Source organism: Pezoporus flaviventris, unplaced genomic scaffold, assembly GCF_033815535.1.
Source record: "Pezoporus flaviventris isolate CSIRO_AGI_PZ_B2104156 unplaced genomic scaffold, CSIRO_AGI_Pfla_v1 ptg000036l, whole genome shotgun sequence".
Classification (NCBI taxonomy): Eukaryota; Metazoa; Chordata; class Aves; order Psittaciformes; family Psittacidae; genus Pezoporus; species Pezoporus flaviventris.
The window spans coordinates 14,630,755-14,658,485 of record NW_026892584.1 but is presented as its reverse complement, the minus strand read 5'-3'; the positions used below and the strand labels follow the sequence as shown (position 1 = coordinate 14,658,485).

Here is a 27,731-nt window from a genome sequence, read left to right as displayed (position 1 = left end):
CTGACACCACCAAATAAACCAGGGTTTATCACGGTGGATGATACTTACATTGATATCTACTATCACATTTGAATACTCTCCTACATGACTATGGTCCCTAGTCTCCATACTGTAATTGTAGAGTTGTCCACTTTCATTCATGTGCTGCAGTTGGCACTTGTTCCTAGCAAATCACATGACATTTTTCCCAAGTAATGTCTCTTAGTTAACTTTAAACCCTGGTATCACCTTTAGATATTATAATTTCTCAGGCACTAATGAAAACATTGAGTAGTAACTGGACCCAAGATCCCTCCTCATACAGAATTCTGCTTGGTGCAAAGAGACCAAAATCACGACTGCCCCTCTTTAAAATACTTGATACGCAATCCCCTTACTTTAGAACTAACATTCCACCACCTTTGCTAAATTCCCCTGTTTATGCTCATGCTCCTTCAGATTTACATGGCAACCAAATGACAGATGAATTTCCAGTACTTTGTTACAGCCTTACAAATTTATGATCATAGAAGAGCTATTAATTTTGGCATTATCTGGTGAGGGAAAAAACATATGCATGAATTAAGTAAGTCTCAGATTACAGTACTTTCCAGAAATTATCTTGAAAGCGCAGCTTAAAGTAGGGGAAAAAAAGTGGGAGGTTCTGATAAAGATACTTATGTTTGTAAGAGATAGCAGGCATGAAAAGCGACAGTCAGATAAATAAACAGGAAAATATACCCACCAAACTTGAGGATGGGAGAAAGCCTATCATACAGACTAAGTAATGATGATTTTTAAGAATTTAAATTGCAAAAGTAGATGCTTGGCTTATCTGAGGGAAGAAGTCAGTTGCATATCATTGCATGGTGAATTTAATTTCCAGTCAGGAAAAGTCGCATGTTTCTCAAACTATTAACAGGAAAATAGGATCACCTAGTATACAGTGTTACAAAAACAACAAAATCTTTCAACTCCATCCAGAAGCTAGTTTCACTAATTTCAGCCCACTTATGTATTTCTTTTATGTTAAGCTTTCCTCTTTCCCTGTGTCAATTCTATAGATAGGTCTTCTCTGCTTCTCACATTACATCTTCTCTCAAGTACTCACCTCCTCCTTTAATTTCTCTCATTTTTCTTTAATTTTTGTCCTTATTCCTGTCCCTTCTTCCAGCACTCCTGCCCCAAAACATTAGTGTCTGCCTCTCCTCCCCTCTCCAAAGTGACACTGTTGAGTTCCACACAGGTACAGCAAAAGTCTACAAACTGGCCCCCAACCCAACCTGTTGACCTCAACTTTTTTACTTGAAAACATGTTTAGAAACAAAATTACTCGCTCTTAAATGTGTGATCTCCAATACAAGATTTAAAGAAGATACCAAAAAGTTTCAAACATGCTTTCAAAAGGCCTGCTGAGGCTTGTCTACACAGAAATGCTTTCCAAAATCCTAACAGGAAGACTATCTGGAACTGTAATGTAAACCCTGTTTAAGCAGTTTGAAATGTTTACTGAAACAGTAATCATTAGTCTTACAGACTTGCTTCTGGAAGACACATTAAAAAAAAAAAAAAAGTGGGACACATACCTAAGGAAAGCATTCCAGCCAATACTGATGAAAACGGCACTAGCATGTTGAAATGCAGGCTAGCATTTAAACAGCATCAGTATAGCCACTCCAAATGCACTGCATCAGCTGTATTTAAAACAGCTCTAACAAGGTCTAAGTTGTTAACAAGTCAATTAGCTGAAGCAGACTTCTCTAGGTTAAGAATATACATATTACTTAAGACTGAACAACTGAGAAAGACTGCTTGCACTCTCCCTTTTCACACACTCCAATATCCCTGTTAACTCGCTTAGCTGCTATATGCACAGATGGAAGCATCTAACATCTCATCCTTACCTCAGCACACTGACTATTTTGAGGGAGGAGAGACCCACATGCCATCTATTCTAAGGCTTTATCTGCATTTGGAAGAGTCTGAAGCAACTCTTCTAGAAACTTCAGATTAGAAGCAATTTACACCCTTCCTATATCTTTCACCTGAGCACTCCTTTTCACTTTTTTTTTCCTGCTTTTACTATTTCTCAGTTTCAGTATTAAGAATAACCTGAAAAAAAAAAAGTGGTTTGAGTGTAATTTTAATGAAGCCTAGGCTTATAATGACATGAAATTTAACAGAAAACCCATAAACGTTTCACATTTTCTTATTCTTGACTGAAGAACAAAGCACCTGCCTGCTGTTGCTGTCACATAAAGCATTCTAGATCTTATGGTCACAGATAATGTAAAACTTTGTTAAGAACAGTTATCATAATTACACCACTTCGTTTTCTCACAGCATCAACGTTAAGGTCAGACTTACAGCAATCTGCTCTTAATTATCTCAAATTTGTGCACTGTTAACACATGTAACTTAAGCATCCTCGTCCCGCCTCTGCCTTTTTTTTTTTTTTTGGACTTGCTCCCTAGTAATTTCATGACATTTAGGACGATAGAACTCTAGAACCACATATCTCCTATATGTGGGGAAAAAAGCTTACCCTGTAAACATTCTATAGCTTTATGAGAAGTTACAAAATTGAAAACTGGACATAGTTGAAAAGCTTTCCTTTTACCTAGGCTTCTTCAGATGCCCACTTGATGGGGGATCTGCCTCCATTCCCTCACTGCACCTACCTGACTCAGGCAGACTGGACAGAATTAATTCTTAAAAGTCCATTCCAGCCCTCAACTTTTGATGATTCTACCTACAGAATGGACATCAACATAAGTAAGTCCATCAATGATATGCCAAGTCCTGAAGTGTCTCCTGAGCGTTCCTGAGCAAGAAGGACAGAAAATACTGATGTTTTTTCCATTACTTATGGAAAATAAAAAAGCAACAGCAAATGCACTTGAGCTCTCTGTAGCACTTTTTAAGCAGAAGTACATAGCTCTACTTACTACTGAAGAAGGACCAGCAGAAACCAGCATGCCAACATTAGCACATCTGGGAACTTTACAAGACATGAATAAGTGTTCCCTTCCACACACATACGTGCATATGCATGTATATGTACATTCACAAGATAAATGGATATGCATCTCAATAGTTGCATATGCACATAAAGAATCCCTGACAGTAATACCGAGATCCCTCACGGACATACTCTAGAAATCACTGGACTTACACTTTTATGCTTCTTCAGGTAAGAAAGTTAAATTTAGGAAGGTCTCAGTGTATCAGCTTCCACTCTATGTTTATGTGGTGTTTTTATTCTGCCCCTGCTTAAAGGCAATCAAACACCCATAATAACTTTTTATTGAATTCCATTATTTCTGGAGTTACAACAGATAGTTTTGTGCAATAGAGCCCGTCTCCCCCAGACACCACGGCAAGTAAATAAGCAGCCTGCTCAGCCATACCCCATCACCTCCTCAGTAGCCCCAGTCGCTACTTACAGCCCAAGAGAGGGTGGGCAAGCAAACTCGAGACCCTCTTGCCCACTCTCCACGCCCTAACTGCTAACCAGGCCATTAACCTCCTGCACACCGAAAAAGCACTCTCAACAAAGCTGCCACTGCCTTATGCCAAGGATCTCTGCAATTTCCCCGAGGGCCCACACGACGCGGAACGAGCCGACCCCGCGGCAGCCCGGCCCCGGGGGACAGAGCTGCCGGCAGTCCCAGCCCGCGGAAGGGCAGGGGAAAGGCGGCCGTTCCCTCCATCCTGCTTCCCCCGAGGGCATGGGGAGGCGGGGACACGACCCCTCCGCCCGCGGCCTGCAATGGGCACGGCGCAACGCGGCCTGGCAATCCCCGGGGCGGCTATGCAGGGGCAGCCCCTCCCGGGCTGCCAGCCCCCTCCCCACCGCCCCGAAGGGCTCAGGCCCCTCACAGCGAGGCGCGGGGATCCCCGGCTGGGTGGGAGGGGAGCGCCGCGGCCCCTCGGGGCCCGGGCTCCGGGGAGCCGCGCCGGTCCGCCGCGGGCGTGATAGGCCCTCGATTCCCCGGCCTGTCGCTAAGAGCTGCCTGAGGAGAGCGCGGCCTGCAGAGGACGGTCAGGCCGCGGCCTGAAGTTGCCTCCTTCCCCCACCGCCCCTACGAGCCCAGAGGCGGGGAAGGAGGAAGCGGCACCTGCGCCAAGCGCTGCCGGGGTGGGGGGAAGCAGGCAGCCTGCCACCGAGCCCCGCAGCCCCTCCCCGGCTGGAGGGAAGGGATGCTGAGCCTTTCCCTGTCCTCGGTGTCGCTGCTGATGTCAAGGCTTCGCCTCCCTCCTACCTGACAGCATCCCCCCTGCCATGGCTCCCTCAGCCCCGGGCAGGCAACAGGGAGAACCTGAACCCCTAAAACATCTCTACAGGAGTACCCCCGCCCTCTCCAAACGCGCCCTGCAAGGGGAAGAAGGAGGAACAAAACAAACCCCTATTCCCCTTCCGCAGAACAAGACGCAGGGATGGTCCCAAAGTGACCAGGCCCTCAGTTAACCCGAGGCCGGTAGGGACCGCAGCCCACCTTCCTCCCCCCCCCCATTCCCTCGGGTGAACTCCGTCCCGCCGCCCGCCCCCCAGCAGCCACCGCTGACCCTCCCAGTCCCCGGTGCGCAGGCCCGGGGCACGGCGCGGACAAATGTCAACCGCCGCCGACAGTGCCTGCTGCGGGGCTGATACCCTCCGTTGCCGTGTCGTGTCCCCCCAAAATAGCAAAATCCCCTTCTAAGGGGCAAAACAGATGAACCGTCAAATAAAAGGGCACCCCCGGCTGCCGCCCCTAGCGCCCTGGAAACACTCTCCTAAAAACTTTGTCCAGGGCTTCCCAGTAACAGTAGAATTTAAAACCTGTCAACCATTTTAGATCCCTGCTTGGGAAATACTATTCCCGGGCACCGGCGGATTTGAGGAACGACTCTGAGCGGCGCCGCGGCTCCCCTCCCCCCGGGCAGCGGGGGGGGGGGCGGCCGAGGAGGAAGATTCTTCCTAGGGAGGGGATGGCGGGAAGGGGCGAAGGACGGGAAGCGTTCGCTTTACCTGAGACCAGCCACTGGCCTCCATTGTTGGAGAATTCAATGGCATTGACACAGCCGAAGTGGCCCAGGAGGTCCTTCTTGTAGAGGTTCCTGCAGCCCCGCAGGCGTCTCCGCTGGAAGTCCTGGGTGAGCAGGGGGTCCCCCTCCAAGCCCCGCTGGGACAGGAACCCCACCACCGACCGCATGCTGCCCCCCCGCCTGCCTCTCCTCTTCATGCTGCCGCCTGCGCCGCTCCCCGCCGCTCGCTTCCCCCGCCTCCCCTCCCCCGCTTCCCCCCTTGTTATGGTTATGATGATTTTTCTTTAGCCAGCCATGGCAGAGAGGTGTTAGACACTCCGCCGCTTCCTGATCCCGCTGGCTCCTCCCCGCTCCCCTCAGCAGCTGATCCTCAGCTGCAGCCCGCGCCTGCTGGCCCGGCTCTAACGTGGCGCCGCCGCTTTTTAACTCGCTCCTGTGTCGGCGCGGGGGGGGACGGGTACATTTGCTGCCCCGAGGGCCTGCAGGAGGACGTTTCCCGCCGCCACTGCCTAAGGGGGTGTCCCGGCTGAGGGGCCCGCTGCCGTTAATGGGCCTGCGGCCGGTGGGAGGTGGCGGCGGTGGCGGGAGGGCAGGTGCTGCCGCGGGCGGCGTCCATGATCGAGGTGATGGGAAAGGAACTCTGCAGAGCCGCTACCGGCCCGCCGCGAGTGCGGGGGGTTCTCGCGGGCCCCGCTCGGAGGTCACCGGAGGGAGGACGAGGAAACACCCAACTGCGTGTGGTCTGTCCGCCATAAATGCCGAGAGATTTCTGCAGGGGTTCCAAAAATTATGTCTTTAGATTTTTTATTGCTTTTTTTCTCTTTAAGATAGTTATCATGAAGGTTTTATTACTTGTTCTCTCCTGCTCCCACCCGACTAACACTGAAAATAGGGGAGCTGCCCCTTTTCTGCAGCTTCAGGAGACTGTTGGAAATACAGATCAGTTTTACACTTCAGTATCCACAAAACCCCAAAAGGCAACCCGCTAAACAGGTGGAAGTGATCTGTGTCGTCCTTCACTGCTTTAACACACCAGAACCTGTGTTTGTGGAAAATCATCTTTTGTCTTTCACGGGACCCTGTCCCTCACAGGTAATACCAGATGACATGTAAAGACAAATGTAGTGTCACTCAAAGTGTGATATCCATTAGGTGCAGCCTGGAGCCCCCAGTTCCTTCTTGCAGTGTCCAGCTGCATACTCCCTACACCCAAGGTGAGTTGTCGTGGACCTGCAGCTTGAAACTTTCAGGCCTGTATCTCCCCACTGGCACCAGTACCTGGGGAAGACAGTTTTGGAAAGTGAGGAATTAGCCTGCCAGTCTTGACCTTCTCTGTGTGAAACTGCACCTGCTGGGAATTAGGAGTCTACAAACTTTAAAATAAACTAGCAGAAAAAACTTCCTGCCATAAACCATGGTGTAGCAACATGACTGAGTACTGTTAGATCGTTGCCATGTTCCAGTGGCAGCTTTTCAGTAGAAATTGACATTATTGCATTATAGAGAGTCAGTTAAGTGCTTTGGGATTCTTCTTGGTTAAGATTACAGAAAGAAAGTGGAATCTTATAAACCGTGCTTTTTAGTTTACAAGGCTAACTTTTAGCATGTAATAACAGCAAATGATAAACTTTTCCAATTAAAATTTAAATTCCAATTGAAAATTGGAAAAAAAAAGAAAATACAAAAACATAGAACACCTGTTACATTTCAACTTTTTATATCATTTTTTTCTATGTGATATTAATAGGTATAAATACCAGAACTTAATTACAGGTATGCTAATAATTTGAGAGGAATATCCAGACACACTCTGTTAACTGTTTTCTATTAGAATGATAATTAACAATGTTAATATAAAGTGAAAACGAGGAACAGTTAAATCTCTTCTGTGTCTGAGCTATATGAAGTTTTTTTTCTAGTTACAGTTGCTGATGGCCAAATATTGCTATGTAACATGTCTAGCAAGCTTCAGTATAGGGAGGCAAAGACCCTGTCCATCGGGATTTGTGTTTATTACGCTAGCTTCAGACATAGGTAAATTGCATTGGTATAAAATCACATTTTATAGCTCTTCTGCTTTCATACCATGAAATTCTGCACCATTACAATTATAACTGAAACTGTTGCTCACATCTGAATTCCCAACGTAGGTAAGTGGCATTGCTTTTTCTACCTGAAGACTCTGAACTGTCTTCAGCAGTTTGCATTCCATTTTCTTCTTTCATTTTCATGCAGCACACATCATCATATATGATCTGAGAACTGGCCAGAAATTCAGTACGGAATCATAAAATCATAGAATGGTTTGGGTTGGGAAGAACCTCAAAGATCATCTAGTTCCAATCCCCCTTCTGCCTTCCACTAGACCAGGTTGCTCACAGCCCCATCCAACCTGGCCTTGAACACTGTGGCTGTCACTTTTATTACATGTGGTTCTTTTTTTTTTTCCTTCCTTCCTAAAGTATTGTTCACATTGGAGAACTTTGGTTTCTGTGTTGAAAGAAACAGGTGTAGGAGCCTTCCGTTTGAAATGCAGCACACTAAAATCTTCAGTGCTTTTTTTCCATGTCCCAGATCCGGTCTCTGGGAAAGCTGTGTACTTACATGGCCAAATAGAAATAAAAATATTTCCTAAACCCCCAGTCTTAGGTTTTTCAGGAAGGATTTATCTGAGGGTTTTTTAAAAGCACATTTGTAAGCAGTCAGAAAGAAGATGATATGTTGTCAGAATTTGAAAGAAAAATAATAGAAGGCTGCCAATCTGTTCTGCTAAATGCAGTATTTTCTCACATGACCATACAGGATTTTGTGTTTTTTGTTTTTTTTTTTAAGTGTTGGTAAGCATTCTTTTCAGTCTCTGATTCTTTTGTTTCAATTAATTTTGAATATAAAGAAATTAATATAATGACCTATACTGGTAACATTTTCCTTTGAAAAGGTTGTGTTGCTGTGTTAATAATGCCAGAGTGCTGTAATCTCTTCAAAACACACACACTCTTGACCTGACTCATGCTGAAGTAGTACCAATGAAGCATCTTTTTCTGCTTTTAATAGGAATCTTCTGCAGCTTGGAGTGGACTTGAGGTGTAGACAGTACTTAGCCAAACAGATTGGACTTCATCAAGTTATGTTCTGTTTGACATAGTAGCACATGGGGTGCTGGAGTGAGACTGAATGTCACAAACCAAATTGGATGGAGTCTGGCCAAACTCAATGGTCAGAGTAAGTCAGGGTCTGTTTGGACTACTTGAGCAGCTTAATTCTGTAGGATGCTTAGTCTCCTCCATGCCTCAAAAGCATCATGAAGGAAAGCACAGACATATTTTGACTGGACTTTTAACAAGTGGGCAATAGAGCGGAGAAGTCAGCTATAAAGGAAATGGGAGATAATGAACAGGGTGGTGATTTCCTATAGATGCTCTTGGAAAAGAGGCTAAGTAAATAATGTTTGATGCAACACAGAAGAGGAAACTAGCAGAATGCTTCAAACAGAGAAGTGATGTGGTCAGAGTAACCAATCTTGGCTTGTGGTTCCTAGTTGCCAAATTAGTTGCTAATTCTCAGGCTGTGCATAGTCCAGTCACCCAGCAGTACTAAGTTGATTTTGATCAGGTATGGCCATGGTGTCACATTGCTCTCATATTAGCCTCTGCCCACTGTACAAAGTTGTTCCGCCTCTGGAAGGACCAACAATACCTGATCTGGTTTTAATGTCTGCTGGGGTACAAAATTACCCCTTCAACATTTTTTTTCTGAACAAATTTGAATTGGCAGAATGAGTTAAATTGCATTAGTGGCTTCCATTGGATGGCTGTGGTGTGTTTGATCATTAATAGGAGGCCCACAGTCAGCCTTGCTCTGTTGTCAGACCATGGCATTTACAGTAGTTGATGGCTGTTTTGTTACATGCTGTGTTGGTTAATGCTGGAGGGAGAGATACTGGGGCAGTCTAAGTACGGGAGCAAGAGATCAAAGTAAGGGCGTTATAGTTGCACAGATGGATCAGAGTACTTTGTCTTAGAGAAATGCAGAGCTAAGTAGAAGAAGCCTAAAATTTACTTGTACTCTGGGTGAAACCCTGGGGGTTTCAGTGAGAGCTGTCAGTTGACATACAAGCTTGAATGGTAGGGAGACTGGTGATGATACACACAAAGCAGATAATAAGAGGGCTTTCAGTGAAGAGAAGGAACCATGTTCTAGTTTTGTTGAGCTTTAACTTCCTGCTAGTCATCCACAGAAGAGAGAAAAAGGCTATGATTTGGGTTTGGATAGACAGAGATAGCTCTGGGGAAAGACACAGATCTGTAAAAAATCTGCAGAGATTTTAGTTGTGTTTGTATTTCAGATGAGATAACTCAGAAATAATGTGGGAGGATAAAAGGAGAAGACTAAGGATACAGCTCTCTTGAGAGTCTGTCAAAGAATACTTGGAAGGAAGGCTTAAATAGGTAAAAAGAAAAGGTATCAAGTGAAGCATAGTTGATTGTCTCAGATCAGAGAGGAGCTCTGTTGAACTACTGAATAGCTTTGGTTAATCTATAGTGGAAGTGGGAAAGTTTGGATACTGGTAGTTTGATGTCTGTGGGGTGAATCCAGAAGAGAGAAAGTGAGCAGTTATTAGGAAAGTGGGGCTGAGTCAAGGCTGGTATGCATTTATTTATACTTTTTTTTTTTTTTTTGAGAGGAAGTGGAAACAAAATGAGGGTAAACAGAGTAAACCAAGACAACTGTGTCCTGGGTTCATAGGTAGCAGACATTTTTCTCCTTCTTAGTACCTGGTGCAGTGCTGTGTTTTTGACTTTCAGCCTGGGAGCAGTGCTGATAACACTGATGTTTTTAGTTGCTGCTCAGTAATGTTTACTCTGACCAAGGACTTTCTGAATCTCATGCTCTGCCAGGGAGGAGGGGAAGCTGGGAGGAAGCAGGGACAGGACACCTGACCCAAACTAGCCAAAGAGGTATTCCATACCACAGCATGTCATTCCCAGTATATAAACTGGGGGCAGTTACCTGGAAGGGTTAGATCACTGCTCGGTTCAGAGTGGGTATCGGTTGGCGGGTGGTGAGCGATTGTATTCTCTTCCCTTGTTATTCCCTTATCATTATTATTGGTGGCAGCAGCAGTGATTTGTGTTATACTTTAGTTACTGGACTGTTCTTATCTCAACCTGTGGGAGTTACATTCTTTCAGTTCTCCTCCCCATCACCCCATCCCTCCAGGAGTGTGGGAGGAGGAAGTGGGGGGGGAGTGAGTGAGCAGCTATGTGGTTCTGAGTTACTGGCTGGGTTTAAACCACGACAAACTGTCATATTTTAGCCATATAATTTTTTGAAAAGATTTTTTCTTACGGAATTTTTTGCCTCCAGTGGAAATTAGATGGCTTCTGATCTTTTTTTTCTTTTGCTTACTAATTTTAGGGACCAGAAAGTGGCAGAAGAAAAAGCATTGTTCTCTCAAATGCCCTGCCTTGGAGCTGGTCAGCCAAAGATGTTGCTTTAACATGTGGCTGAGCCCACCTAATGACTTGTGGGCACTGAAGGGTGGCTTTATCTTTATGGCTACTTGTTCTGTCCCTTTCTTTGTGCTGAAGTTGCTATTCTTTGGACCCGCTTGTCTGTTGGTTTTCTGAGTTCATTTGGCTCATGGAAGCGTCCCAGTGAGTGCCAAAATCACCACAGACTAGTCAGGACTGCCCAGCTGGGAGTGGAGTTTTGGGAGATGGGGATATCACCTTAGCTGCCCAGGAACTGTGAGGCTTACTTAGTGTGCATTCTGGAACTGAACCACTAGGGTAACTTAAGCAGCTTTTCAAGAAGTGGAATTGTGAAATCACTCTCTCTTCCAACATCACCAATGAAAGAGTTGTCAATTAGTGAAGAAATATGTTGATGATGATCAGTGTTAATACAACTCATCCTCGTGGGATCAGTCTGGCAGCTCACACCTCTGATCAGTTTTTTCAGATTCTTTGCAAAACCTGCAAACTCTGTCAGATCCCTGCAATAAGTTCCTGCTGGTTCATCTTTTGGTTTAGGATGTAGTTTCACTGAGATCTGGCTCTATGGTGAGCTAGTTCAAGGAGTTAAACCAAAAAAAAAAGCCTCCATTTATTTGCTGTGCTAGATTTCTGCTTGCTTAATTCCTTGAATCAAACTGGCACCAGTGTTTGCAGAAGTAAGGCAGTAGAAAAATGCCTACAGGTAGAAGGGGGAAGCAGAATGGCCTTTTCAATGGGAGCTGAATCTTCTGTCTGCCTTGTTGCAGTATGAAACTCCACCTTTAGGATGTGGCTTCACAGTGGATTGAAACTGATCTCATTCTGACTTTTTGATGAAAGAAGCAGTCCTACTGTCTTGCTGGTACGAACCCTGCTGAAACAAACCCTGCTCAGAATGACTTGCTTGAATATGTAGTCATGGGGTTCCTAGCACGGACACAAGAATGATAAATCACATTAAGACTTGAAATGTGAGTTTGGCTTTCTTCTGTAGCTTGGGATGGAGCCCCAAATAGAGGGTTATTAATGAGCTAGTGGGGACTACATGCAGCTCTCTGCTCATTGTCTACTAACAGCAATTTGAGTCTTGACTGGAGTCTCTTTCCTTTGATATTCTATGATCATTGATTTTCCTTTGAACACTAAGTCATTTACCTTGGTCTTCTCCCTGTTAAAGGATGAGCTAATGCAATTATAAATATTTTTTTTTTCTTTTCTGTGATCAGCAGAACAAGTGAAGCCTGGTTTCCTATGGATTTGTCCTGATGTGGCACTGCTGTGTGGATTCTCATATGTATATTAAGCAGTGTCTGCACATGCTTGCCACTTTATCTGTGACAGCTTTATTAGTATCTGTTTCATCCATTTGGCTTTGCATTTCACAGAAGTTACCTTTGTGCAAATTTAGATGGAATTAGGCAACAGCTTAAACATGCTTTTTTTTTGGCAAGGAAAGGGAAGAAAGGGGACCCACAGGCAGAAACATCAACAGAGACAGTATAATTGCAAAAGCTTTTCCTTGGGAAGTCAGGCTAAAAATGAGTCTTTTGATGGAGGCCTCTGCTGAGATCTCAGATCAAACTATGGAGGGAGAAAGAAAAGTAATTCTTGCTGTTTACCACATAAAGGTTTCCAGTAACCTGCTGCAGCAGATTTCTCATAAGTCAGGCTACACCACCAGTTAGTGTTTACTCACTTGGTTATCTTCTCATTTTCAGCAATGTCCTCATCAGGCTTTGGGTACACTCATGCATCAGTTGCTTTAATTTATTTTTGATTTAACCTTTATACTTGAATAAATGGCTATGTAGGTAGTAAGACACAAAGAGACTTGTGTTTACAGGACTCTGTCAGTGATGCCATGAAAAACAAAGGGTTTAAAGCAGCCAAGGATGCAATCCTGTTATTGTAGAAAAGCTAGACTTGAGGGTTCCATTACATAGCATCTTCTCTATGAAACTTTCACTGTGCAATAAATGCTGAGGTATTTAACTCTTTTCCTCTCTTGTAACCTTACACTTAAGCTCCTATTACCTTAGAAACTAAAATAAGCAATCTGTAAAAGGGAACACTGGCCTATTTTTCTTGGTGGATGCCAGTTTATTACAAATAGATCCAGCTATGAACAAACCTTGCAGGTTTGTTTGGATTTGGTTGCTATTCTGAGCTCATTTTGAGCTCTGGTAAGAGTTCTCGTAAGAATGCCTTGCCTACCCCTGAACATGGCAGCTGGATCCTGGGGCCCAGTCATATTGGCTTCCTGGGTCCGCTTCCAGTCATCTAGGCCTTGAAATATGTCTGTTATGTCCATGGATGTTGATTTTTTTTTCCCTTGAACTAGTTTACAGCTGCATCAGTTGTAAACTAGTTGTAAACTGCATCAGTTCCCTGATTCTCTGGCCCTGTCATTACAGAAATGCTGGAACAAGGGAGGAGGGAGCGAACAGTCAATCAGGTTGAACAAGAAGCATGGGACCACCCTTCCAAATGGCCATCCAGGTTTATGCTAGGTTACAATGACCTTGTAGAACAAAGAACTATATGTTGGGAAGGGGTGAGAAGGCGTGAATGGAAGAAAGGAGGAACATGTCCATCTGACTGTGGGAACTCATGTTACAGCCAGACAGCTCCAGCTTTTTCTCCTGAGAATGCAGGTGAAGCACTTTTCTTCAGAGCATGAGTCATGTGATGAGCATTGGTGTAGCACTGGCTTCTGCTCACTGATGTTCATTTCAGCTCATCAGCTGTCTGTGCTGGATTGGATCTAGAGAATGGATGGAGATGCTGTGGCCAGGTTGTGACCATAAGGCAGATGCAGACCTCCCCTGAAGAGGAGAACGAACCAGAGACATGTGATTACTGCACTGGATGAGATTGCAATGCTTTATAACCCCAGTGGATAAATAAAACAAATGGGTAATAATTTCTTTATTGTACAGCAAGATTGAGGGTCTTTGCAACAAGACTTACTACCTGAAAGCTGTAACTTTCAGGTATAAAGCATTTATACGTTCTAAGTACAGACACAAGTCAATGGCAAAGTTTTCCCCACCACCAGTGTGACCTGACATGATTGTACCATTCTGGTTTAGACCAGGTCCTTAGAATAAGTAGCTGTTTAAGCTCTAATGGCCTGGTCAATTTATTTCTGATAGGGAGAAGGTATTTTCTTATTCCAGAAAACTTAGAGAAGCTTTCTGGAAACCAGCTGTGTTCCTTATTTGGTACCAATTGGTCCCTACCTCATTCCTGAGATTTTTAGAAAAAAAAAAAGAGGGTGGGGGAGGAGAGCAAGCATTCACCTACAGACAGAAAAAAATACTGCTGCTGTAGATTTTCCCTGAAGACAGCCATTAGCTGCTTTGTTGCACCCCCTTGGACAATCTGTCTGCTAAATGCCAAGTCTCTGCTAGGGAGATGATTACGTTCCAAGCAGTGAAGTTAAAACGAGATTTGATGCTGACAGTCAAATTGTCTAAGTAATTTAAAGCAGTATTTCATGTGGTTTCAGTGTCTCATCAGATGCATCCAGCTGGGATTCTAACAGCACAAATATTGGGAAATAATGGAAAATAGAAAGAAATTGGGTGCTCAGATCCTTTTTAGTTGCAATGGAATTTGGGATGGAAATTGTTTGGTTTATGACAATCTTGACCTCAAGACTTGATGATGATAACCCTGAAGGTGGCAGCTGGCTGTATACCCGTGGTCCATATGTTGTAGTGTCATTTTTCTTAAGTTCACAAATTTCCACCCCGACACGAGCTTTGCCACTCTTATTCCTCTGCTAAACTCTTAGTCTTTTCCACTTTATCCCCCCCCCCCCCCTTGTTTTTTTTTTTTTTTTTCTTCCAGTTTGCTGCCTTAGAGGCGGCTATGATTTGCTTTTCATTTTCTGGTCTGCCTTTGTTCTTCGCTGCCTTTTCCCTGGCTCAGGCTGTGCTTCCCGGCTTTGAGGCGGCTCTGGCTGCCCTGCGGGCCCGCTCCTGGCCGAGGCGGGGGGTCAGTGCTGATTTCAGCGGCAGACAGCCTCCGCCGCAGCCTTCTCTTCGCCCATCTATCTCACGGTGCTCTCTGGGCCTTGGTGGCCCACAGAGCTCCTCAACCCGCGGGTACGAGCGGGGGCCCTCAGTGACCGAGGCAGCAGCCCACACTGCGGGCTCGGCAACCGGAAGGTGGCCTGATGCTGCGGGGCAAGCCGGACCGGTACCGTGGCTCAGCCGCCCGGCCAGCGGTTGCCGTACAGCATGGCGGCGCCCATACACGGTCGCACCGCCGGGAAAGAGGAAGCTTCCGCTTCTCTAAGCCTCCCGGTGGGCGCGGCGACTACCCCGCGGAGGGTTCCTGCTGCCGGAGACGGCCGTTCCGCACACACGCAGGTACCGGGCGGAGAGGGCAGAGGGTTTTGTGCCCATCCCGAGGGCGGGCCGCGTCCTGTGGCGCCGCGCCGGCAGGTGCCCCTGCCGAGCAGGCCGGAGGGCTCACCGCCTGCTTGCAGCGCGCCGAGGCGGCACCGGGGCCTCTTTCCTGTAAAACCCCGACTACGGCTGGAACGGGTGGCGTCTTCTTCCCCGGTGCTGAGGGGAGTTGTGGCCCGCCCGCACCTGCCCGCATCCAGAGGAGCCCTCTGCTCTTTCCGTGGGCGCCCCGGCCCTGCTTCCCGGCTGTTCCCCGCACCTCGTGCTCGCCACACCGGGGGCCCCGGGGCCGCGTTCCTCCATCCCCACGGCTGGCGGCCGGGGCCCGGCCTGCCCCGCACGCTGGGGCTGTGTTGTTATATCGAGGCTTCACCTGACGAGGTCGCTGTCTACGCCTCCATTCCCCGCTTTCCCAAGAAGTAGCTGCTGTTGGACCTGCGGAGGGGGAGGCCGGCCATAGGTGCGGGTGGGCTTCATGGCTTTCGGTCTTCTCACTCGCTTTGAGAAGTGAGTAAATTATCCATGACTTCGCAAGCATTCAGGCAGGTGTCTGTGCCCATGCTCTGAAAGCTGGTGGTGGTTGTGCAGGGCTGTAGTAGCATCATCACCCCAGCTTCTGTTTCTGTCAAACAGCATGTAAAGGCAGACCTTTAAAAATAACGTGGTGGGTGGGAAGATGGGGATGCAGGGACAGGACTGATTCCAGTTTACTGAAAGGGAACTGAGCTCCTGTATGATAGAGGGAAAGCTATGTTATAAATAGATGCTGCTTCTTTAGGGCTTTTCAATGTCTGAAGAACCATTTGACCTTAGTATGGATGTGAATGTAATGGACAATGCCTATTATTTACTAATGCATGAACGGACATGCTTATTCTGCAGTAATTTTGCCAGGTTTAGCTTTATATTGATCTGGTCCCAAACAGAGCTAAAGGATGTTGATAATAGCCCTGGCTAGCTCATTTTCAGAATGTCAATTTGTGGAAGCATCCAGTTGCACCAGTATAAATCAGTGGATTCCTATTAAGGTTTTTGGTGCTGTGATCAACAGCAGCAATTCAGTCTCATGGTATTGCTCAGCCCACTGCCACAGCAGTCCGTCTTCTTACCCCCAGTCTGTCAATGCGGGGCCTGGTCCTTTTCCTATCAGGATTGCAAGTTGTGGCTTGAACGTTGTTATGATACCAGTAGGTGTGTTTAGTATCTCTAAACACATTTCATTAAGTTGTCTTTAACTTCCACCTCTCTCATTTTTCTTTGCAGGCTGTGATGAAATCCTACAATGCCGCTTTGAGTAGATGAACTGAAGGGGTCAAAAGGGGATAAAGAAAATGCCCAAGCAAACAGCAGTGACAATTACTTTGGCAACCCTGCTGGGTGTTGCTGTGGGGGGGCTGGTTTTGTGGAAAGCAGCCCAGCGTCGAAAAGGAAAAGCATGCTGTAGTAGTCAGCGAGAGGAAGCATTTATAAACTCAGGAGACAAGAAACTGATTAAGACAGAGGGTAAGGAGGTGCTTTCCTTCTTCAGATCTTCCACATTTTCCTGGGTAGAGAGGATCCTTGGTGCAGATGTAATGGTAGTTTCAGAGCAGGAGGAGTGGGATCATGCTGAACCTTTGCTGAAGAAGGAGCTGGAGAAGTGGCCAGTGCTTGGAATTGATTGTGAGTGGGTGAGTGATCAAGAATCGCCTCTCCTTTGGATTGCAAATTGCAATGGGAAATCATTGAGGGTGGAGTGATTCCTTTCCTTAAATGGATACAACAGGACTGACTGTTGAAATTGCCTGTGGGATGATCTATCATGACAGCAGGGAAGTAGCTGCTGATTTTGATTGTTCTTACATTCAGGTGTGCTGGCTGCAAGTTACTGATTCACTAGTTGTATTTTCCTGAACTCCTGTGATAAATACTACTAAACATAGTGATAATTGTATGTCATTATGTGTTTTGTACAAGATCTCTTTAGAGGTGATTTAGTGGAAGTGACTGGGGTTTACACTATTTTAAATTCTGCTATATACTTAAGAAACAAATTCTTAAGAGTAATAAATCCAAAAAGGAGGATAATACTGATATGTGGATATAACTTGCTGGGGCTACCAGAAGGCAAAGTTCCTCTTCCGCTTGTACATTTGCCTGTGTGAACTCTCAGAACAGGCTTTGAGCCATTTATAATCCTGGCTTTGCCATTATTTTGGCTGGAAATTTATTCACCACACGGTCTTTAAGTATAAGCCACAGTTAAACAATGTTTGCCATTAAACATTTATGTAGTGGGTGCCTTTGTGCTGATGTGGATTAAGAAATGTGTCTGATGTCTTCTACCAGCTCAGCTATGAGGGGGAAGGGGGAAAGGGGGAAAATTTCTTTTGTGGGAATGTGGCAAGAAGTAGCTTGGTAGCAGTAATACTGTGAAGCAGATCACATAATTTGCAGTAAAGTTTTAGAGGTGTGTAACAACATATGACTATAAACTGATAGGTATTGCCCATCTTCAGTGGCCTGTTTTGCAATTTGTTCCAGCTCCAACATTGCTAATCATACTGTAGCCCAGACTCTGATTTTTGTCTTTATTTCAGGTATCTGTGCAGGGAAAAGCAAATCCTGTATCCCTCCTGCAGATGGCTTCTTCCAGTGGCTTCTGCATTCTTGTTCGATTGCCCAGGCTTGTTGCCAGTGGACAGACTATTCCAAAGACCCTGTTGGACATCATGGCAGATAGTGCTGTGTTGAAAGTTGGAGTAGGATGTTGGGAAGATGCTTGCAAGTTACTTCATGATTATGGTCTTCCAGTCAAAGGGAGTGTGGATCTCCGTTATTTAGCCATGAGACAGTGGTGAGTGTCTGAAAACAGAAGCAGCTCTGCTTGAGCCATCATCCGAGTTGGAAATATTTGTAAAGTAATTTGCATATGCTGGATGGTAGCAGGCAGGTAGGTCTGGAGTTCTCAGAGTGGTTTTAAAGGGTGGACACTGACAGCTGGAGCCCAAGAACATGCCATGGTTCTGTTCTATGGTCTTAATGGAAATGAAATCTTCACAAAGATTCCATATGTTCATTGTGTCTGTTAGTCTTCTCATGGAATACCCTTATGGAATTTCTGAGTATCATGCTTCAGCTTTTAAGAAGACCAGACACAGTGATGTAGCATAGTGAGACTCATCACCATGTCAACAAATGTTTGAATACATGGCCTGGAAGTATGAGGTAAATGTGCCAGGGGCATGCAAGTGTAACTGTTTAATTACAGGGTTTCTTGAAAAATGGCTAAATAAACCAGCTCCAATTTTCTCTTAGTAACAATGTTTCCATTGATAGGTTATAATAAGGATGCCATTTCCTCATCCTTCATTCTTTCTTAAATAAAATGTTTTAGTTGGGAATATTCTTCACATACAGTATATGTATGCCTGGGTGTACTGGAACATGGTTTGCTGACCTGATGGTGCCTTTTTAGCACTGAGGATGGACTTGTCTCTAGTGGCCAGGATTCCTCTGAATTTTTCCTGACTGTTACATTCCTCATGAATCCCTGGGGCAGGTGGTCCATCACTCTACATCAGACCTCCTTAGTTCAGAAGTGGGTAGTTCAAAGACAAGTACTTCAGCCTTAAATGTTACCAACTAACTCCCAGCCTTGCCCATTTTGCATGTAGCAGGCAGTAGATAATTACTAAAGGAAAGGACAGAGGGGAGAGAGAGGGCCTGTGGATCTTACAGGCAGCTGTGTGCTGTTTTAGTGGGAGTCACGCATCATGTGCATTGTGTCTGGCAGGTTGAGGGTGTATGAGGCAGTGTGCATTTGCATGGATGTATTGTTTTGGTTTTAATATGTGTGTTTCACTTTCTTTGTTAAACTCAAGGAAGGATCTACCTCACTGCCTTAGCCTAAAGTCTTTAGCTGAAGAAGTCCTGAACTGCCCACTTGACAAGTCTCCTCATGTGCGTTGCAGCAACTGGGAGGCAGAAGAACTGACACAAGATCAGGTGTGTCTTCCACTTCAACTGAGTGTTTTGGGAGAAAAAGCAACCTTCTTAGTAGAAAAAGAGGCATTAGAACAGGAAGATCCAAGCCTTCTTCAAGTTCTGCCTCAAAACCTAATATGTGTCTATGGTCTGAAGTTGAATTCCAGACTGTGCCTTGCATTTTGCATTTTCCTCCTTTTCCACGAAGATAATTTTCTTCTGTTCTGGAATTCTTGACCCTTGTTTTCCTTTAGTCCTTAAAGATCTGTTAGGGAAGATCCCTTGAAGAAGTGTTCAAGCACTCAAAAACCTCACCTTTTTATTATTTTCTTTTCTTCGATCTATAGCAGTCAGTGCAATATTAGAAACTGGAAGCCTTGTTTACCATATCTAGTCCGTTATGCTTCCCTGATTGCCAATTTTCTTTGCAGTCAAGCTGCAGATGTGTAGAAAATCAGTGACCGGTAGAGGGAGTGACAGGATAAATAACCACACTGATGATTCCTAGACAGTATGTCAAAAGGGAGTTTTTTATTCGTTGGGAGGGGCTTGATGGAGTGGGAGAGTGCATAAGGCGCGGCTGACTTTAATTAGTCCTTTGCAGTTTCTTGGGCCACCCATGAGTATTTCAGGTCTCACTGACCCTAAAAATGTGGGTTGTGGTGATGTTATGAAGGTGTCACTCAGCTGCCAGAGCTTGTGTGAAAATAAATCCAGCTTCTGGCTTTACTGTGCTAAGTGCTAAAGACTGATAATGTTTTGGAGCATTTGGTGTTTGTCAGTATCTTGATGTCTACACTTTTCTGCAGGTTCTCTATGCTGCTAGAGATGCTCAGGTCTCAGTGGCTCTGTTCCTCCATTTGCTGGGATTTGCCAGCCTCCCTGCTATCTCTCAAGGTGAAAACTCTCTTGCTGCTTGGGAAAAAGCAGTGAGTAAATGCCGGGGCTTGGTGGATATTCCTTTTAAAGGAAGAAAGAGTGGCAGCACAGGAGAGGAGAAGAATGGAGAGGGACGTTCCCCTCAGAAAACAAAGAATCGGAAGTCTGCAGTGCATGGCCAGCCTGCTGGCAGTCAGCAAGTGAGAGATCCACGAAGGCAGAAAAGAAAGCCTCTGGGTGTGGGATATTCTGCACGGTAAGTCTGTGACCTCATTTTACTCTTTGCACTGCAGATGGAAAACTTCGAATGATGCATCATGCTCTATTAAACAGAAGTGGATAATAGGAGCTGGGAAAGCAAACACAGGACCTAACAGTCATGGGACCCAGATCCTGTTTCTTTTTTTCTCATTTCCCTCTAGAGGTGGTATTGAAAGCGGAGGCAGGACTTGGATCTGTACTAGGTCATGAGCAGGTTGAAGGGTTGTCTTCAGCTTTTGCCCTTTCTTCTCCTGTGGAGGCATTAGCTGGAGAGCAGAGTCTCAGCAGCAGCTGGCTGGCAGTCTGGGTGGCAATTACTGCCCAAACAGCTGTGCCTTGTCTCCTTCAGGGAGAAAGCTAAGGTTACGAGGGGTGAGACACATTACTTGAGGTGCTAGGGGGCCCAGGAAGGAACAGTCTGTGGCAATATAAAACCATTGCATTGCTGTGTTGGCCAAGGAGATGGAGAAGGGAAAACTATTACTTTGGCCGTGCAGAGGGAGCTGTTGCTGGATTCAGGATCCCTGTCCTGCAGGCAATTTTGTGGAACAAATCCTAAATTCTTATGGCCTTTTGGTAATTAATTCAGTCACTATTAAATTAAAACAAGTTGGAGAAGTCTCTTTAAGCTCAATGCAGTGGGAGATGCAGAGAGCGAGCATGTTTGGTTTTGTTTGGATACAGTCTGTAATAAAATTTATCACTGGATGTGGAAACTAAAATTGTAATTACCATTTGGAAAGAAAACCAGTCATTCTAATATTTGTTTTCTCCTTTTCCAGTTTATTGGATTGGCAATGGAGACATTTTGATATAGTCAATAATATTGATTTCATTAGCAGTCATTAATGGTATTGTGTTATATACAGCAAGTCCATCCAGATTTATTTATTCTTTAAGTTGGAGCCTGCGTCAAACAGAACAGAAGGACTGCACCTCATAAGAGGATTAAAATTTAAACAAAATTGCATTCCAGCCTACATTGAGATCTCCTCATGTTTGCTTGTTGATTATTTTTAACCATGCTTGACTTCATGAGAGATCTGTAGACTCACTGGTTTTTATAGCATCTCTGCCAGTGTGGCTTTGGTCTGTAGTACAACTAGATGTGATTTCAAAAGTTATTTTCCACTCTCTCTGTCTATAAGCCTGTTCAGTTCTAATGTTGTTTCATTTTGAGTTGGGAAATACTTATCATGGTGATTGAGCTGATCAATGTTCAGTGGAAGGAGACCTCCTGTATTGTTGTTTTGTTGAGTTTTTTATCCCCATGGACCTAGAAGAAATCCTTTTTGTCTCATTACATAGCCTGTGAATCAACCCTTTTATCTGGTGGTGCACTGCTGAGTACTTCCTTCTACATTGTTGCTGAAGAGAAGAAAGGAAACTTTTCTGCAGTGTGCTGTGACCTGTCTCTATCCCTGGACAGCTCCTTCCAGTGGTCCTGGAGCCCAGCCAGCTCCCCTATTCTGTTTTTGTTTGAAGGAGGTTGCTAGAGTAAGGAAATATTTTCTGCAAAATGTAACCCTTCCACACACTGCCACAAATCACCAGAGGCTGCCCAAACAGGGCTTTTCACCACTAACGGTAGGCATACATGTTTCAGAGGGCCTCAGCTCAGCTTAGTTGTTAGCAAGGACATGTGTGTTTGAGTTCCCAGTGCTGCAAGAGCCTTTTTGGAGCATTTCTCCTGGATGAATGAAGTAATTGCTGTTCACACTAAGTTTTGGAAAAGTCACCTTAATAAAATATTAAAATATGGGCTAAGGCAGCTGATCCTTGAAACTTCCTTGCCTATAGTTTGACACAATTTGAGCTTACTCTAGGTCATTGTCCTTCCCGACTTCAATTCTGTTTTGTTTTCTAATGTACTTTTTTGTTGGTTCGTTGGTTGTTTTTTTGGTTTGTTTTGCCTTTTTTTTTTTTTAATGCTGTCATTATTAATGGCAGCTCTTGAAAACTAGGATTCAGAGTTGCAATTCTGGTGGTAGCAGGAGAGCAAAGGCACCTTACAGTCAGTTGGTGAACCCCAGGTAAGTTTTTAGATGTTCTGCTTCCCTTACCAGCAGTCTGTTATCACGGATGGAGTCATGCTCTGGACTCATAAGAGAGAAGCAGCAATTATTGATATAAAACAGTAAGCTAACAAAGTTAAGTGGTAAATGCAACAGTGTTTTAACAAGTTTCAATGTTAAGGTACACTTGATTATTTCTGGCAGAGAGGACAGGGTCAGACAAAATTTCAACAAGGCCCTCTCATTGAGTGATGAGGTTCAAAAAGGATCCCTTTGCTTTCTAAACTCTTTCTCAGAGAGGAGTGTAAATGTGCCTGCATCCCATCCTAGTCCCAGACTTGATCAGTGGTTTGCATCTAAAAGATTATGTATGTGCAATCAATCCTTTATATCACTGAGCTAAAATTTCAAGTCTAGCATGTTATTCATCACTTACTGAGAATCTGCTGGTGCAAGGAATCTCAACCTCAGGGAGTAACCTTGAGGGGCATCCCTACTCAAGGGGAGATCCTGTTGTGCAGTCTGCTGCCATGCAGGAATGCTCAACAGGCTCTGGCCTGTCCCCTATAAAGTAAGAGGATTGACTTATCTTTGCATGCCAGCAAGAGGTCTGGGTGACTGATCCAGAGAGCCCTTGGCTACCATGTTACTATACATCTCCCAATGTCCTGGGTAAGCTGGATGCAGCCATCACACCCCCTACTAATGGTTATGGATTGGTGGGGAGGATACTGCCATACCTGTGCGGTGCTCAACAGCCTTGAGTGTGTGTTTAGGGGCACTCCTGTGATTTGGAGAAGCTTGCAGGAATTGCAGTGTGGAACACATGGCTATAGAGAGCTCTGGGTTTTTTTTTTGGCATGCTATTATAGTTGCCGTAATGCTGCCTTTGTTTCATAGGAAATCTCCACTGTATGACAACTGTTTCCTGCATGCTCCAGATGGACAACCCCTCTGCACTTGTGATCGCAAGAAGGCTCAGTGGTATCTGAACAAGGGGATTGGAGGTGGGCATACCAGTTTTCCTGTTGGTATTTGAAATACAGATGCTTGTTGTTGTTTCTTAGGTAACTGGGCATAATTTTTTTATATCCTTTCTTATTGGAAATACTGTTGGGGATTCACTAGGTTGACTCTTATGTTTTAGCATCTTTATTTTAGCTCTCAAGTATGAATTTGTCTGAATAGTCTATGTTTGCCTTTACCCTTTCAGAGCTAGTTAGCACAGACCCATTTGTTGTGAAGCTGCGGTTTGAGCCTTCGGGGCGTCCTGAGTCTCAAGTTGATTATTATCTAACAGTCAAAGAGAACCTGTGTGTTGTATGTGGCAAGAGAGAATCCTATATCCGGTGAGTTATTTAGTGGGAAAGGAGAAAAATGCATCTTTTAAAGCAGGACTGAGGTCTGCACCTCATTTGTAACCCAGAAGCTTGATTAGCACCTGAAACATCATGCTTGTACACATCCTGGATAGGCTATCACTACTCGAATGCTCTGTAGTTGTATGTGTCTGGGTAAGTTTGATGGTGAACAATCCAACCTTTCCTCCTCTTACAGAGGCAGGAAGTATCAGTCTTTCTCCAGTATCAGGACAGAACAAAGTATATGGAACATGTACATGCTGCAGCCTGAATGACAGGGGCAGCAGTACGCCAACACCCACTGTTGTGATGGCATCCCCTTCTGAAAATAGCTGTAGTATTCCTTCCACTACTTAATCCTTAACTTTTGAAAGGTTCAGGTGAGCCTGAAGCCTATGAGGTCACAACGGGTGACATTTTGTGTTTGCAGCTACTACTGTTTAGGTGGGAGGTATGCTTCTTATAGAGCATTGCTTTATTTTAAATTAACTTTTTTACAGTATGAATCACTTTTTAAAAAAAATGAAAATGGTGAATTTTTGGAGGAAAAAAAAACATGCAGAAAACCTGTAGAGAAAAGTACAGATCAAAAGAAGTTGCATAGCTGCACTGAGGGTCCTGACCCCAATGATCTTAGTTTTCCAGACTTTTAGTATTAGTTGACCCTTTGTGGGCCAGGAGGGGAAGTAACAGGTCCAAGCAAATGTGATGAACTGGCTGGTTTGTTTTCCCTAGGAAAAACATTGTTCCTCACGAATACAGAAGACACTTCCCTATCCAGATGAAGGACCATAACTCCCACGATGTGCTCCTACTCTGCACATCCTGCCATGCCATCTCCAATTACTATGATAACCACCTCAAGCAGCAGCTGGCTGAGGAGTTTGGTGCACCCATTGGCTCTGAGGAAGGTGTACGTCTGATGGAGGACCCTCTGCGCAGGCAAGTGCGCTCCGGGGCCCGAGCCCTGTTGAATGCAGATGGCCTGCCTGACCCCCGAAGGGCCGAACTTTTGCAGAGCATCAAGGACTTTTTTAACACAGAGAGAGTCACCCCAGAGATGCTCCAGGAAGCAGCTGGTCTGGAAACCAGGTACAACAAGCCCATCAGTAGAAGTAACACATTAGTCATTTATGTTGGCATGTAGCTTCAACAAAAAGTTATCTACATACAGAGCCTTGGGTAAATATTACTGTAGCAAAACAAAGAAAATCCAACAGGATGTGCAGAGCTCAGGATCACACATGTTGACTTCCTTCCCCTCCCCCCCAGGCCTTTTAATGAAAATAGGACAAAACCCAGTGCTGGTCTCCTTGGGATATTGGTATTGGGATATCTTCCCTAAAATAATGGTGTCAGGTTAAGGAGTGTCTGAATTTGAGACTAGTAGGAGTTTATCTGAACAGGAAAAATGAACCTTTAAAAGCATAACTTTATTTCTGGATTTATAGTACTTTGATACATTTAACTAGAAAGGAAGGATAAGAAGAAGGTAATTGTGCTGTAGCCTAAGGCTCTAAGCAGACAAGAACATTTTGCATTTCTTACTCTATATTTGTTTTCCTCCCTTCTCAACCCAGCAATGGTCTGTGAACTGCAGCTCTTGTTTCTTCCCGTCTTTCCCTTTCTCTTCCAGCTATCTCCTTCCATTCTTGCTCTCCATCTTTCCTTCCACTGTTTTCTACTTCTTCTGAAGCACAGATATCAGGGAGGGAAACTGAAAGACAGTCATATCAGAAGTCTTCTCTCTTTCTCAAAGCCTCTCCAAATATGTTTTTTTAACTAGTACCTTGTCTCTGCATGAAGTCAGTGTTTTCTCTTTTTTATACTTACTGTTGTTTGTAATGTGCCAATGTTGCAACTCAGAACCTATCCAGGCAGGGAATTCAGAGGCAGAATCAGGGCTCTGTAGTCTCATATGGTTCTTGACTTGAGAAATTTGCAGTCTGTCTCCTGAGGAGCTTGTAATGGAGCTAAAGAGCTTTGTTTAGTTTTGCTATAAAAGAGGAACACTTTCTCAGTTCAAAGAAGCCAGCTTCCCAGTGTAACAGTGTTCCAGAAAGCAGTCTGGCATTGAAGCAAAGCTTGAAACTCTCCCTCTTGGTTTGCTTACCATGTGTCTGTAATTAAGCTCCACAGCTGAAAGTATCTTCAGTGTCTTGCTGTTCACTGGAGACAGGTTTAGAGTCTGACAGTGAGCTTTGTGTGAAAATAAACTCTGCTTGTGTCCTGGCAGGATCTGCAATGAGAGCTACATGCCACATGGACTGAAGGTGGTGCAGTGTTTTGCTAAAGGAGGCCTGCGCTCCCTTATCCAGTTGGAGAGACGCTGGCGGCAGCATTTCTTGGACAACATGCAGCCTAAGCACCTTCCAGAGCAGTGGTCAGTAGACCATAACCACATGAAGCTGATCCGAAAGTATGGGGAGGATCTTCAGATTGAGCTGTCGTGAATCTAACTTCCAAGACTCTAGATAGTGTCTAATGGACATATGTAACTGAAGGTGGAAGAACTGTTTTTACTTCTATGTCTCCGCTAACATCTGGGCCTGGGTTTGCAAACTGGCAGCAGTAGGTCTGCCAGATTTGGCATCTTATAGAGTTAAATCCATTGACTTGAATTTTCAGCTGGCTGAGATTTTTTTTAATCCTGGTCTGTCACTGACTAATTCAGTGCAAGAGTGATATGCTTAAGGGAACTTGTCTTCTCAAAGTTACTATGGAGAGTTATTTTGTAGCCCTCAGGATGTCTGATACCTCCAGACCATTTCTCCTAACACAGAACACAATATATGAACATTTCCCAGGTTTTCTGGCAGGTATATCTGCGCCCTTGAGACCTTGAGAATCTCCTGATTTAAAAGTCTTTCTTTGCTTTCAGTGCAGTTGTACTCATATGAGGAGTTCTTGGAGGAGACTGCCTGCCATAAAGAGGTTCCTGTTTGGAAGTGGCAAAGAAACTTTACCTTTTTTTGCAAATTCTGAGCTGTATCAGAACTGCAGATATAGGCCTCAGTGAGTTTCGTGGTGACAGGTGCCTGATGAGAAGAGACATTCCGACTCTGTCAGTGTGAAACCACCCATGTCAAGTGTTTTCTTAAATAGCTTCCAACAACACACAATGTATAGAAAAAATGTTCTTCCCTAATTCCACTTGTCTGTCACAAATGGGTCTTGCTGGGTACCTTTTCGTATCAGACTGAAGTGAGGTCAGGGGTCTTAAAAGGATGAGAGGAAACAAATTTCATTTAAATACCAGCATCTTTTAAGAGGTCAGACCACGTGTGGCAGAAAACTCAAGAATCTGGTGTTCTGTTCCTGGATTTGATGTGTGTGGTGGTGAGCAAGTCATCTTCTCTCCATGCCTGTTTCCCAGTCTCTAAAATGGGACTAGTAATACTTACCTATCTCACAAGATTGTTGTGGGGCTTAAGGAGTTAATGTTTTTATAAAATGCTTTGAAAATATAAGCTAGTATGTGCTAATTATTACTGTCATTTTTTAAATGTGCTGTTGTCTGACTTTCTTAATTATTAATGTTTTTTAAATGGTACTAGACCTTAATTATATATAACTTTTAAAAAATACATACACTTTTCTGTGAAATCACTTGTGATGATTTTGATTGCATGAGTGTTCTTCCCTGATTGATGAAGCTATGCTCAACTTTTATAGGTCTCTCTAAAGAAGTTTCAGTAAAACCCTTGTCATACTTGACACTACTGCATATAGCACAGTTGATCCATATTTTAGTATAAATTTGGGCAGAATCCTGGACCTGCAGTGATTGTAGCTGAAACTCTCCCGTATCAGATAGTTCAAGAAATTTTACAAGCCAGGGGTGAAAAACCTGTTTGTAAACAGAGACCTTTTGAGATAAGTAGGAGCCGTAAAGAAATGGTACATTAATGCCATCCCAGAGGAGCTGCAGTAGCAGCCTGAGCACAAGGAATCAAAGATTCATGATAAGTACTACTTATCACAGAGCTGCAAATAAGACCATTTTCATTATAAGGGCAATTTTATTCCTTTCCTCTATCACTGGCAGGTCTTAACGAAAGCTTATCTAACCAAATCTGTCTCTGTGCTCATTCACACAGCTGATTATAATCTCAGCAAGAACCTCCTGTCTACAACAGCAGCTTGAATAAAACTATTTCTCTCCAAAGCAATTTGAGAAGTGTTCAGATAGTGCTATCTCCTGTCTTCAGTGCCATTTCAGTGGTAGGAGCTTGTTGCATGGCTCAGAAGAACTCCTTTTCAACAATCAAGAGTACAAGGTGTCCATCTCACTTCTTCATTCTGCTTGTTTTTTCTCTCTTTATT

The 27,731-nt window shown here is 44.5% G+C and overlaps 2 protein-coding genes across 7 annotated transcripts in view; one reads left to right on the top strand and one right to left on the bottom strand.

Moving 5' to 3' along the window:
* Window positions 1–5,240, bottom strand: part of DCAF5 (DDB1 and CUL4 associated factor 5) — a 73,137-nt gene extending 67,897 nt beyond the window's left edge. Inside the window, exon 1 of the mRNA XM_061463272.1 lies at window positions 4,991–5,240. Coding sequence (XP_061319256.1) covers window positions 4,991–5,204 — 214 coding nt within the window. The 5' untranslated portion in view covers window positions 5,205–5,240. The remainder of the gene's footprint in view (window positions 1–4,990) is intronic.
* Window positions 5,241–5,968: 728 nt separating this feature from the next.
* On the top strand, window positions 5,969–27,011 carry EXD2 (exonuclease 3'-5' domain containing 2). Of its 6 annotated transcripts, XM_061463266.1 has the most exons (10): window positions 5,969–6,221; window positions 6,927–7,041; window positions 16,452–16,593; window positions 17,503–17,759; window positions 18,787–18,910; window positions 19,699–20,024; window positions 22,945–23,051; window positions 23,258–23,393; window positions 24,141–24,497; window positions 25,642–27,011. In XM_061463266.1, exons 1-10 carry the CDS (start codon window positions 6,110–6,112, stop codon window positions 25,856–25,858), a joined length of 1,893 nt encoding a protein of 630 aa, XP_061319250.1. In that variant the 5' UTR covers window positions 5,969–6,109; the 3' UTR covers window positions 25,859–27,011. The 6 variants fall into 6 exon arrangements, with proteins under 6 accessions (XP_061319250.1, XP_061319251.1, XP_061319254.1 ...); XM_061463267.1 differs by lacking the exons at window positions 5,969–6,221; window positions 6,927–7,041 and adding an exon at window positions 14,725–14,884 and having other exon boundaries at window positions 16,187–16,593; XM_061463270.1 differs by lacking the exons at window positions 5,969–6,221; window positions 6,927–7,041 and adding an exon at window positions 14,726–14,884.
* The last annotated feature ends 720 nt before the right edge of the window (window positions 27,012–27,731 follow it).